The following is a 13,737-nucleotide window of genomic DNA, read 5'->3' on the forward strand; positions in this document are numbered from 1 at the left end:
CCTTCTCCTCCTCTCACATTTTTATGCTAAGCATGGGGAGGAAGCCCAATCAAAATAGGTTAAAAAGCCTGCTGCCTTTGCATCCTGGTCTACATGGGGCAAAATGCCCCCCAGCACACATTGAGGTGGCCCTGTAAGGGGGGAAGACCCCCATCACTGCAGGCTGCTCCAGCCAAAGGCAGCTCCACCTCGAATGCCATTCTAGCATGAAATCCACTCTGTTCAAAGTTAGGTTGCATACACATGTATGTGCAAAGCACATTGGAAGCACATTCCGCGGGGGGGGGGGGCTCAAAGAATTCTGGGCACTGTAGTTTGTCAAGGATTGCTGGGAATTGTAACTCAGAGGTGAACTACAGTGCCCAGAATTCTCTGAGGGGGGAAATGTGTTTCGAATTTGGTTTAGAGGCATACTGGAAATGCAGCCTTGGACAGGATGGCCTCACAGTTCACCCCGTCCTCCGCTTGTAGGACTGGCTAGCAGGGAAAAGACACAGCAGAGAAGAGGGTCATCCCAGGATTGAGTCCTTACCTGCTTTTGCTTCTGTTTGGCTTGTTGGGGGAAAAAGAAAATACGGGGTTGTCAGCAGTGAAGTATCAGCAAATGAACAAGACTACACAGAGGACAAGGGGCCCTGCAGTTTAAGAGCTTTAATCCCTTGGGAGTTGGAACTGGGGTGGGTGGTTGACTGCCTTCCTGTTTCCCCTTCTCCCCTGGCCTCCCTCTCGCAAAGCATCTCTGGCCTCACTGTTGTGGCACCCCCTGCAGCACGGCACCCAGTGTGGCACCGGTTGTGCAACCCTGAAACAACCTCTGATTTGCCAAATCACGTGACAGAGCAGGCACAAAGTAAGCCTAGGCCAGGCATGGCCAAACTTGTCCCTCCAGCTGTTTTGGGACTACAACTCCCATCATCCCTAGCTAACAGGACCAGTCATCAGGGGTGATGGGAATTGTAGTCCCAAAACAGCTGGAGGGCCAAGTTTGGCCATGCCTGGCCTAGGCCAATTTGTCTTAAAGGGATACATTTGAAGTCAGCAGTGGCTTTTGCACGTATGACATTAAAAGCATTTAGCATTTGGTGCTCAGGGCATCGCATCCAAATTTTGTGCTAAGGAAAGTGAAATCCAGACAAATGGATGCATTGCTGTGTTTCCCTCTTTGACTGCAATTCTCTATTCTTTCAGCTTCCAGCGTGGTTGGCAACACTCTCTATTTTTCCCCGCCTGTACTGAGAATCCGGTGCTCTAGTTTTACTTGGCATTATTTATTTGTCTCATTTATTCGTCACTTACTACATGTCTCAAAGCAACTTACAATGATAAAAGCACAAAAGAATACAAAAGTTAAAACACACCGAAAAGCTTAAAGATCATTACTGACTAAAAGAGCCTGTCCTGAAATTGCATAGAAAAGGACATCTCCCACTCCACCCTATTAAAAGATAGCCCCAATGCAGGCATGGGGAATCATCACACCGTATAAGCCCAGTTCAAAGCTAAATGTCTGGATGAAGAGGAATTTTATATTTTTTAAATTATTAAATTTGTATACTACGCTTCATCCATAGATCTCAGGGCAGTTCACAACATAAAAATAAAATATAAAAGCAGAAAATACATGATAAAAACCAGAACAAGAACCAACCAACCAATAAGTCCCCCTCTTTGTCTGGCACCAAAAAAGCTGATAGTGATGTCGCCTGGTGCCTCTCTCTAGGGAGAACATTCTACGGTCAGGGACCCACCACTGAGAAGGACCATTCTCCTGTTGCTGCCTTCTACACTTCCCTCCGAGGGAGGGGGACACAAATAAGGGCCTAGGCCAGGGGTCAGCAAAAATTTTAGCCATGGGCCGGTCCACTGTCTCTCAGACCTTGAGGTGGGCTGGAGAAGCGGCACTGGGGGGGGGAGCTGGAAGAAGAGGCGAGGGGGGCAAGTAGTCCTCCTCCCAACCCCCCAACCCCAGCCGCTGCGCTTATCTTCCCAAGGGCTGCCACCACCACTGCTACTTCTCGTGAGTAGGCAGAAGGCGCTTGTCCGCTCCGCTCTCTGGCCCATAGGAGCACCAGGGCAGTGGCGGAGGGGAGATGAGCAGCGCGGAAGGGCTGGCTCTGGAGAGGGGCTGCTTAAAATGGCGCCCAGCCAGCTCAGCCCAGCCCCCTTCCTCCTCTAGGCAGGGCGGGGAGAAGCCAGGAGGAGGGAGGGAGGAGGCGCTGCCACGTTGTGTGTGAGGGAGAGGGGGCGGGATGGAATGGCGCAGGGGGGGAATGGTGCAGCCCGAACAAACAGAATCCCCATGCCGATCCACGGACAGTCCGTGGGCCAGATCCTGAAGGCAATTGGGCCTGATCTGGCCCCGGGCCTTAGTTTGCCGACCCCTGACCTAGGCTAACAAATGCAAGGTCTGGATGGGTTCAGGCAGAGACAGGCAACTCTTCCCTTTTGGCACTGCCTGTCTAACTACTCCTCCAGCAAGATCTTTTTGGTCTCTCTCTGTTTCTCAAGGGGGAGAAAGAGCTGGCATAGGGGAAACGCCTCTTCTACTACAATATCTTCAAAGAGTGTCTTTGAGCATATGCAAGGAGCCTTCCTCTTGCCGCACGTGAAATTCTCAAGAGAATAAAAATCATTTTTGGCTCCAGCAGGTGGTGCAATTTGACATAGTCAAATTTATTTAGTCAGTTTATTTAGTAAGAAATTTTTCACCTGGCAAGTACCTTCACTTTTTGGTGCCTGCTAAAAACATTCATGTTTAGGCAAGTCTACCCAAATATGTAGAATGCTGATATGTGTTTTAATCTGCTTTTAGCTTATTGTTGATTTTCATTATTTTCTGAATGTTTCAAATAGCTGTTCCGAACTGTTTATATTGGTAATTTTATTGTTTTGTTCTTTTTGTAAATTTCTTTGAGGGTTTTTTCCCCTTACAAACAAGTAGTATATCAAATTTAAGAAATAAATAAATCAAACCTGAATTGTTTCGAACAAGAGTGTGGGTGGGTGTTTTTGCTTTGCTTTTCTGCCTGCAAAAACATGCAAGGATCTTGCTTCTGTGCGGGAAAATGTGTTGCATTCAGCTCTCCCACAGAAACACAGCAGACACCCCACCCTATTTAAGGTTTTACCTAGTGATGGGGGAGGCGATCGCCTGTTGCTGATGGCGGGATTACCAGACTGCCTAATTGAGGAAGAAAAGAGAAAGTCAGAGAGAGAAATGTGGAGCTCAAGCTTGTGTGGATGTGCTTGTTCCGAATAGGAAAGCAAAGTCTGGAAGATTCAGCAGCTGCCTAAAGAAAGCACACCCTCCCACAGTCCAGTTTTCTCAATGGAACAAGGGCCAGTGCTGTATACTGAATGTGGCTCACAGGACCTACCGTATTTTTCGCTCTATAAGACGCACCAGACCACAAGACGCGCCTAGTTTTTGGAGGAGGAAAACAAGAAAAAAAATATTCTGAATCTCAGAAGCCAGAACAGCAAGAGGGATCGCTGCGCAGTGAAAGCAGAAATCCCTCTTGCTGTTCTGGCTTCTGGGATAGCTGCGCAGCCTGCATTCGCTCCATAAGACGCACACACATTTCCCCTTACTTTTTAGGAGGGAAAAAGTGAGTCTTGTAGAGCAAAAAATACGGTAAGTTAGCATCTCATGCAGCTCTTCATTGATGCTGAATTTAGAATTAGCATCAGTGTCCCTGAACATGTATATTAAAAACCATGCACAGTATCACACAGCGGTTTGAGTTTAGCTACCAAAGAACTTAGATGGGGGGGGGAGAGGTACACCATACTACTGCCAGTTTTACAACCTGCCTCCCACCACAGAAAAGCATCATACCCCTTTCTCTTGCTGGTGGGGCTGACTGAGCCAGAGTTATGTGCCATCCCACCCACTGAAGGCCCTCCTCTTACCTGGCTTTCTGCTCCTGCTTCAGCCGAATGGCCTCCAGCCGCTGTGGGCTGGGGATGAAAGCGATGTCTCCCCCCTCCTTCACTAGCCGCCCGATCCACCAGTCATTGCTGTACTTCTGCAGAGACATCGTGGTAGAGGGTCATGAATTAGACTTAAGGCTTCACAGATCTGTAGGGCCACAGACCCTTTAAAGACACCTTCCTACCATATACAGTGGTACCTCGGGTTAAGAACTTAATTCGTTCTGGAGGTCTGTTCTTAACCTGAAACTGTTCTTAACCTGAAGCACCACTTTAGCTAATGGGGCCCCCTGCTGCCACCGGGCCGCCAGAGCACAATTTCTGTTCTCATCCTGAAGCAAAGTTCTTAACCCGAGATAATATTTCCGGGTTAGCGGAGTCTGTAACCTGAAGTGTGTGTAACCTGAAGCATCTGTAACCTGAGGTACCACTGTATAGAAAAAGAGGAAGGGAATGAGAAGTATCTCTCACTTATTAAACTACTCATGTAAACAACTGACGTTAGAACTTATATATTTTTTACTATTTTTGAATCCTCAAGATGAGTAACAATATGTTAATTTTAAAAAACCAAAAACCAAGCCAACATCTATAAATCTTGCAGTAGCTAAAGATCTGACCCTTCAGTACCAGAAGGCTATGACCAGATTTCAAGTCACATATCAGATAGAAGGACCACTGGCTGTAGCAATCAGAGAATCGGCAGGATTTAATAGATGCGATGCTAGCACTGCAGAGGAAGTGAGGAGCAGATGGGGCTCATTCACCTGGAAAGGCATCCCATCTAGGAGAAGGAAAACTGAAATTAAACCTTCGCTGCCTTGGGGGATATCTCTGGAAGAAGAAGAATGGTACCCTACGCAAATCCAGAGTGAAGTTCCTAAAACGGTTGGGTGGCGCCTTGTGAGCCTTCTTCTGCCAAGCTGGTACCGAATGTCTTGTTTTGCTTTGTGTTTGGACGACATTGGGGGGGGGCGGTCCTTGTCATCTGTGCAGCCCAGGACCACCATACACCACCATATGCACCAGGGAGGTCACTTCGGTGCTATTAACTTCGCCCCCCCAGAGGCTCAATCCATTGTCTCCCAAGTCAGATAGTAAAGGTAAAGGTACCCCTGCCCGAACGGGCCAGTCTTGACAGACTCTGGGGTTTGTGCGCCCATCTCACATCTATAGGCCGGGGGCCAGCGCTGTCCAAAGACACTTCCAGGTCACGTGGCCAGTGTGACAAAGCTGCATCTGGCGAGCCAGCGCAGCACACGGAACGCCGTTTACCTTCCCGCTGGTAAGCGGTCCCTATTTATCTACTTGCACCCGGGGGTGCTTTCGAACTGCTAGGTTGGCAGGCGCTGGGACCGAGCAGCGGGAGCGCACCCCGCTGCGGGGATTCGAACCGCCGACCTTTCGATCGGCAAGCCCTAGGCGCTGAGGCTTTAACCCATAGATACCAACAAAAACAGCACTAATCCAGTCTAAATTTAGCCCATCTGGTTCAGTATCCTGTCTTCCACAGTGGCCATGTCAACTCTGAATTTGGTGCTAGTACACAATCATCAAGACTAGTAGCCATTATGCTCGATGAATTTGTCAAATTCCTTTTTATTTTATTTTTATTTTTATTTTTTAATATTTATTGAGATTTTCAAAAAATTACAAAAAAAAGAAGAGAAAAAAAGAAAGATACAAAATAAAAATAGTTAAAAACAATTCAGTGGCGGAAATGACTGGCAGAATCCGAGACCAGGGAGAAGAGTTGGTGGAAGAAGATTGGAGGAAATTAAAAACTTATTTGCAGAAGTACTGTAAAATTTTTGAATGCTGATGACATTGAAATGAATTGCAGGGGCTCTAGCAACAAGGTAAAATGTAAGATTGGATTAATAATAGATAAACTAACAGGACACGAATTTGCTGAAATAATTATTAAATGGGATACAAGAACGGGAGACGTGAGGAAGTCAGGAAAATAAGTTAACTAAAGATGAAATTAAGAAAGAGGGAATTTTTGCTTTTTTTTTTCCTCTATATGTGTTTTTCTCCTTTTCTCTTTTTTGTGTTTAAAGTGTGTATTTTTGTATTTTGTAACTTTGTATTTTCTTTGTTTTTGTATTTTTCTGAACTTTTTTATTGTTAAAACTTAATAAAATATTGATTAAAAAAAAACACCAGTCTTTCCATCACATATTTTCATTTGCCTATTTCCCGGACCTCCTCACGCCTCCCTTTTCTGTATTCCAATTCAAATTTGTAATTCAGCAAATCCCTCCCCTCTTCAATCATCTTAATCTTCAATTTTAAAATATTATAACATTAAGTTTTTACCTATTAATAACCATTTTCTCGTATTCTCTTATAGCATTACAGCTAAAGACCACTTAGTTTCTATCCAGCATCATTCTAACATTCATTAATTTTACAATATTTCTGAAGATAGTCTTTAAATTTCTTCCAATCTTCTTCCACCGACTCTTCTCCCTGGTCTCGGATTCTGCCAGTCATTTCCGCCAGTTCCATATAGTCCATTGTCAAATTCCTTTTTAAAGCTGTCCTTTTTGACAGCCATCACTACATCTCTTGGCAGCAAATTCCATTGTTTAGCTATGCTCTGTGTGAACTGTACTGATTTTGTCCGCCCTGAATCTCCCCCGATTCAGCATCGTACCTCCAGGAAAAAGAGGTACTACAACTGCAAGCTGTTGCTGAAAACACTTCACCCTCTCCCCATCTCCACCCAGGCCCCACCTCTTTGATGTGCAAGAAGTCTTTGGCTTCAAAGTTGATGGCAGAGTCACGCACAGGACATTCCTCATCCAGCGTCCCACAGTAGCTGACATTGGTACGAACAGCAAATGCGACCGGCTTGTTCTGAGGAGGAAAAGAAATCAGAGAGGGAGCCTGTTAGCGCCAGGTCAGATGGGACCTCGTCACTTCCCTCTCAAGAACAAATGTGCAGGATCCGTCACTCTCGGGATTATGCCCAGTTCCAAAGGGTAGCGAGGGCAGTTGATGGGGCAAGGGCCAAGGGCCATGGAGCCCTCCACTGAGGAAGCTAGACAAGGAAAAGTTCCCCTTAATGAGGTTTGTTAGTTCTCTAGAAAATTTTCTAGACTGAACAAGGTTTGACTTGGCTGTTGGAGTCATCTGAGGAAAGGACTTCAGGATGCTCACTCAGTTTGTACATTTCCACACACCTGCTCCCGCTCTCGCTGGTTAGAGAACCCACTGATGGTCTCTCTTCTTGTAGGTGTTTAAAACACTTTATATGCAATCCCTGCAACAGCCCTATAAAGTAGATTCACACATTGCAGGTAAGGGGAACTTAAGGAGAGGGGGTTGTCTCGTGAGTGTGGGGTGTGAAACACAGAGCAGTCAAATACAGCATTCCTAACGTGGACATAAAAAGGGGAATGTCTGGACCAGCCAGTCGGAACTTCCTGTTTCCTCCTGGGCTGGGACAGACTTCCTCTACATGTGACCAGAGGTGGGCGTGACCTCACCTGTGCAGGTAACAAAATAGCACAGGGGATGCAGCCATCTCTCTCTCTGACTCCATTCCTCAAAGAAGCAACATCTCCTTAGCCTGAGATGCTCTCTTGGCTTCCCGACAAGAGAGGACAAAGGAACTATCTCCTTATGGGATAGATTCCACGTATATATATCTTGTAACTTAAGTCTGCCTTCTGGGATCCATCTGTGAACAGAACGTGTGAATAAACTCTTTTATATTTTTATACAAGACTGTGTCGTATCTATTCTTTTTAAGAGGGAATAAAGGGGAATTACCAGGAAACTTATTTTAGAGGCTTATACAAGCCAGGCAAACCTATCCACTGTGAAAGTTTAAAAGGGGAATGTTACTCTGCTAAACTGTAGAACTTGTTAACACAAGTTGGGAAGGATATACTCAAACAATATATCCTCTCCTGCCTCCCTGAACATTCCCACAGTGAGTTCCTGGCTGCAGCAAGACTTGAACCGAGGGCAACCTATACTGCCATGATATCATACATGTATCACAACTAATGTAATATGGATTATATAGAAAAGTGATTTATGAGGCCAAATCCAGTATTACATTTAACAGTCTTCAGACTCCCAGGCTTCCTTTGCGCAAGTGACAAAAACAGTTGTGGGAAGCAAATTTGAGCAAGAGAATGGCAGGAGTAGGAAGGCCAAAGCAACCCCTCCGTACCCTACTCCTCAGAGCAAACCCACAGCCTCACACAGTGCTTTTTATTTATTAAAAAAAATACACAACAACCACGATCAGGAAACTATTGTCTGAATCTGCTTTGTAATATCTAGCCTGGCCCTTAGTGTAGTCATGAGCTGCAGCAACAGAACACGCAGGGCAGCCCAGATGTGCTCCATCCCATACTGGATTGTAGCCCGTTTCTCTTTTATTCACTAATAAATGCCACCCCATTGGCTTGTGTGTGTTGTGTATGATGCCTTTGGAACACACGGGTGAGGATTACATCAATTGTAATCTACAGAAAGGAGAAGAAACTGCAGTCATGGAAACCAGTGAGCAGAAGGCCAGAAATTGCTCACTCCCCTGCTCTCTGTGGTCTTCAGAAGCCAAAATGAAGGGCAGATGTGGGGCCACCAAGAAGTCGTTGAAGAACAGCCCACCCCCGTCATCATGGATCTTTTTGAGGTCACTGTTTGGGGGAGAGCTGAGGCGCCGTTATTCTGAAGGCAGATTGGAAATGCACTAGTCCTTTCCAGAATGTTCATGAGAAAGCAGTATGATGTTTACATAAAACTTAACGATTATTTTCTGCTCCTTACAGTCCACCCCTCCTGGCCCAGGGCAGGGCTGGGGAATCTATGGCTCCTCAGATGTTGTCTTGGACTCCCACTCCCATCAGTCCCAGCCGGCATGGCCAGTGGTTGGAGACGATGGGACTTGTGGTACCAAAATATATGGGAGGCCACAGCTTGCCTCCCTGCATTCAGAGCTGCTGGGGACCAAGGGAAGCTGTTTCGTGGACAAAGAGGTCCTCACCCAACATCTGCTTAGCTGAAACCAAGGCTGGCGTACCCTCCCCCCCTGCCAGTACCTTGGCTTTCTCGAGTTGCTGCTGAGCTTGGCTCTCCACTTCGCGCTTCACCCCCTCGCGCTCCTCCTCCAGCGACACGTCGGAGTCCAGCGATGGGCGGCTGGTGTACGAATCAGCGGAGCCCTGAGGAAAAGGTTCAAAGCTCGAGTGAGGTGAGGGATTTGGCCATACTGGAAGTCAGGATGCAGCCTGATTTGAGGAGGCCTGCCGGAGCTTCTCTCCCAGATGGGACTTTTCTTTCTGTAATGGCCGCTGGAAGGAGAGGTACCTCAGCCGCACAGTTTCACACTGAATTCTGATAACCTGTGCATTTGGACTCCACGCACTTTTAGGCTGAGAGCCTTGCAAGTTGCCAAGCTCGGCAGGGGTGGATCTGATGTGTGTCTGGATGGGAGACCAGATGGGAAACCGCATGCATATGTCCTCCAGTTCCATGATGGAAGAAAGAGAGGATAAATAACATATTAACCTCTCCCCCCCCCTGTGATGTTTGAGGTTTCCCTGGCAGGGTCAATACAGTGGGCCAGCCATATCAGAAGCTACAGTGCTAAACTATAGCGCCTTAAGGCACTATTCTGTTCAAGGTGTAATAGGCTATAGTCCAGCCTTCGCCAACATGATGCCTAGCAGATGTTTTGGACTACGACTCCATCAGCTCCAGCCAGCGCAGCCGTGACCCCATCAGCTCCAGGATCAAATAGTGGGGCTGGTGGGAGCCACAGTCCAAAAGATCTGGAAAGTAGCAGGTTGGGGGAAGGCTGGTACAATTGGTAGATGCTTTACAACGCCAATGGTGGAGATGTTAAATCAGAATTCTTAAAGCTTGTTCCTCAGCTAACATTTCCTCAGAAGTATATAAGACTGCAGCCTTAATATTCAAATTAGATACCCTCCAACGGCTCTCCGGAAAAAGAGGACACTCTTGTATAATTACAGCACACTTGTCTTTGAACTAAAAATCACTGCCAGAAGGCTACCCGCTTCCCCACACCCCAATACACACACACTATTATACACTGCTGAAGGCTCTTAGCTGTATGCTATATTTATTTCCTATGCAATCACCTGTTTTGTGCTGGCTTTGGATGAAAGCTTATTAGTAAAGCAAAATAAAAATAAAAATCTCCTTGTTTAAAACAGCAACCTAAACAATATTTTATAGCATTTATTTTCTCAAGATATATAGTCAGACTTGTGGAACGGCTGCAACTCAGATGCATTCAAGGAAATGTTCACAGCATGGCTGAGGCGCAAAGGAAGTTTGCGCACTGTGCAAGAACCCTAACACGGCTTGTGGGGAATTTCTTTAGATCCCCAAATCTCCCCAAAGGCAAAATGCAGGCAGCCAAGGTACCAGGGACAAGTAAATAGGGAAAGCTGGAGCACATAAGGGGAAGTGGTAGAGCATCTGCTTTGTGGGTTCAATCCCATCATCTCCGAGTAGGGATGGCAGATAACCCTGGTGACATCTTAAAGAGCCCCTGCCAGTCAGGGCAGGCAGTACTGAGTTGGTGGAATAGTGGTCTTTCTCAGTGTAAGACTATGTCCCAAAGTCAGAGCAAGTTCTGTTCTAGTATAGAATAGCTCCGTGGTCAGGGTGGCAGCTGTGTTGTTTACTTTGCACCAGGACTGCTCCTATACTTTCACCAGAACTGCTGTGATAGCTCAGTCAGTAGAGCACGAGACTCTTAATCTCATGATCGTGGGTCCGAGCCCCAGGTTGAGCCAAAGATTCCTTCATTGCAGAGGGTTGGACCAGATGACCCTCAGAGGTCCCATCCAACTCAATAGGGTGAAGCTTTTCCCACCGTGCACCTTTATCCCAGGAAACCACCAACTCTACATGCTTGGGTATCCGACTGTCCTTAAAGGTACAGGAGCAGGGCCCACCACAAAAAGATGGCAAAAGTCCCTCATTCCTCAGGCCCTTCTCTCCTCCGTCACATATTCGCTAAGTCAGCTTTTACCAATCTAGCGCCCTCCAGACAGGTGAAGCCTGCTCCCCCCCCCCATCTGCAATACAAGGACAATAATACTGGCATCCCCTACAGGGCAGTTATTGTAATAATTTCTCAGAGAAGCCCTTAGAAACCAGACACATGCTACATAAATGCTAAATTACATCATTGGTGCTGTTGGTATTTATTGGTTTGCCTAAAATCTTATTCCTATGGCAGCCAAGCTCTCCTTTCCCATTTCTCCACGACACGTCATATATTTTATCTTCCTTCCTTCAAATCCCTCCTCAAATCCTACTTTCCCCTCAGGAAACCCAGATGAGTCCCCATTTCTAGCTTCAATCACATCAGTTGCCTTTGCCCACATCCCTTCCTTGCTCCCACTTCTCTCTGCCTTGTCTTATCTTCTCCTTGGCTGGTTTTCACGCGCAAATTCCTTGAGGGAAGGGGCCTGCCTATATCAGCTTAACAAATTCTGTGCATACAATACTGAACAAGAAAAGGCTGCCGGAGGTGGTGCTGCCCCCAAACAGCTTACAATCTAAGCAAGGTTGGAATTCAGAGAAGGAAAACAGAGGGGGTTCAGGTAAAGAAGGGATGAGGATGTGACCTGGGCAGCCACTGACAACCTGACTGCTTTGTCCTTAAAGGTGGAGATGGGGTTTCTCAGTCTGTCTAACAAGTGACACATCAACAGCAATGTCACTAGGGAAGCAACTGGGAATGCCATCCTATTAGAAGTCAAAAACAGCCGCCACCATTATTAATGCCCAGTATACCTGAAGGAGCGTCTCCACCCCCCCCATCGTTCTGCCTGGACACTGAGGTCCAGCGCTGAGGGCCTTCTGGCCGTTCCCTCACTGCGAGAAGCCAAGTTACAGGGAACCAGGCAGAGGGCCTTCTTGGTAGTGGCGCCCTCCCTGAGGAACACCCTCCCACCAGATGTCAAAGAGAAAAACAACTACCTGACATTTAGAAGGCAGCCCTGTTTAGGGAAGTTTTTAATGTGTGACATTTTAATGTATTTTTAATCTTTGTTGGAAGCCGCCCAGAGTGGCTGGGGAAACCCAGCCAGATGGGCGGGGTACAAATAATAAATTTTTATTAATACTGTGTATTTGAAATGTCCCAATGCTTTGTGTACATTATGCCAGCAATCCTCCACAACAGCCCTGTAAGGTGGGCTATAAGTGGAGCAGCAGCTCTGGGAATAAAAAGATGGATCAGTTGGTGACTCTGAAAGATCCCAAGAAGGTCTCATCAGCACAGTTCAAAGGGCTACATCAGTGTAGGAAACCTGTGGCCGTCCAATTGCTGTTGGACTCAAGGTTCCCCATCACTTGACTAGGCCAAACCTTTCTCAAGTCCCCACCGCCCTCTGCTACATTAAATGTGGTGTGTGTGTGAGAGAGGTACTTCTATAACAGTTGCACCGGAGAAGGGGGAGTTGTGACACAAGCAGGGAAGCTTCTAATAAGTGAAGCTCCATTTCCCAAAATTCTCCTTTCTGCCCAGCAATGTAAGAGATGCAGGATTTCCCCCTCCCTTAAAAAAATGGGAATCTGAAAGTCCTGGCTGCTTCCCCCATTAACTTTAAAAGAAAAGAGGTAGTTCATCAGTGGGGTTTGCACTTTTAATCCCCCTTCCGCTTCAGTTTTCACAGATTAATAGTAGGCATGTCTACTCAGAAGCAAACCCTGTGGAATTCAATGGGGCTTACTCCCAGGAAAGTGAAACTAGGACTGCAACCTAAGCTGCAAGGAAAACATAGCAGCAGCCTATGCCTGATTTTGGCGCCAACTGCTTCCAGAAGGATACCTTACACCAGGGGTAGGCAACCTAAGGCCTGTGGGCCGGATCTGGCCCAATCACCTTCTCAGTCTGGCCTATGGACGGTCTGGGAATCAGCATGTTTTTACATGAGTAGAATGTGTGCTTTTATTTAAAATGCATCTCTGGGTTATTTGTGGGGCATAAGAATTCGTTCTTTTTTCTTCTTCCAAAATATAGTCTGGCCCCCCACAAGGTCTGAGGGACAGTGGACCGGCCCACGGCTGAAAAAGGTTGCTGACCTCTGCCTTACACACATAAAATGTGTATTTATTATTTTGGTATTTTACAATATTGTAAAATACGCAGTGGGTTAGTGGGTCTGGCTGTAAACCGGAAGGTTGGTGGTTCGAGCCCACCCAGGGACGGCTGTGGGCAGGATTCATGAATTGCAGGAGTTGGAATAGATGACTCTTGGAGATCCTTCCAACTCTACAATTCCATAGTTAAAGCTCTGGTTTTCCCAGTAGTGAAGTATGGAAGTGAGAGCTGGACCATAAAGAAGGCTGATCGCTGAAAAAATGATGCTTTTGAATTATGGTGCTGGAGGAGACTCTTGAGAGTCCCATGGATCAAACCTATCGATTCTGAAGGAAATCAGCCCTGAGTGCTCACTGGAAGGACAGATCCTGAAGCTGAGGCTCCAAGACTTTGGCCATCTCATGAGAAGAGAAGACTCCCTGGAAAAGACCCTGATTTTGGGAAAGATGGAGGGCACAAGGAGAAGGGGATGACAGAGGACGAGATGGTGGGACAGTATTCTAGAAGCTACCAGCATGAGTTTGACCAAACTGTGGGAGGCAGTGGAAGACAGGAGTGCCTGGCGTGCTCTGGTCCAGGGGGTCACGAAGAGTCGGACACGACTAAACAACAACAACATGAACACCTAAGTGTGACTCTCTAAGATTCCAGTGGGAGGAGGAGAATGGGTACCCCCTCACCTCACCTCT

At 46.7% G+C, this 13,737-nt stretch overlaps 1 protein-coding gene across 3 annotated transcripts in view; it reads right to left on the bottom strand.

The window, feature by feature from the left end:
* Positions 1–13,737, bottom strand: part of CACNB3 (calcium voltage-gated channel auxiliary subunit beta 3) — a 39,257-nt gene that overhangs the window by 10,307 nt on the left and 15,213 nt on the right. For all 3 annotated transcript variants that reach the window (XM_082205961.1, XM_082205960.1, XM_082205959.1), the window contains exons 2-6: positions 9,000–9,122; positions 6,676–6,798; positions 3,913–4,028; positions 3,129–3,181; positions 533–552 (exon numbers count right to left, since the gene is read on the bottom strand). In XM_082205961.1, coding sequence (XP_082062087.1) covers positions 533–552; positions 3,129–3,181; positions 3,913–4,028; positions 6,676–6,798; positions 9,000–9,122 — 435 coding nt within the window. The remainder of the gene's footprint in view (positions 1–532; positions 553–3,128; positions 3,182–3,912; positions 4,029–6,675; positions 6,799–8,999; positions 9,123–13,737) is intronic.

This window comes from Podarcis vaucheri (genome assembly GCF_965113315.1).
Source record: "Podarcis vaucheri genome assembly, chromosome: 2".
In the NCBI taxonomy this organism is placed as follows: Eukaryota; Metazoa; Chordata; class Lepidosauria; order Squamata; family Lacertidae; genus Podarcis; species Podarcis vaucheri.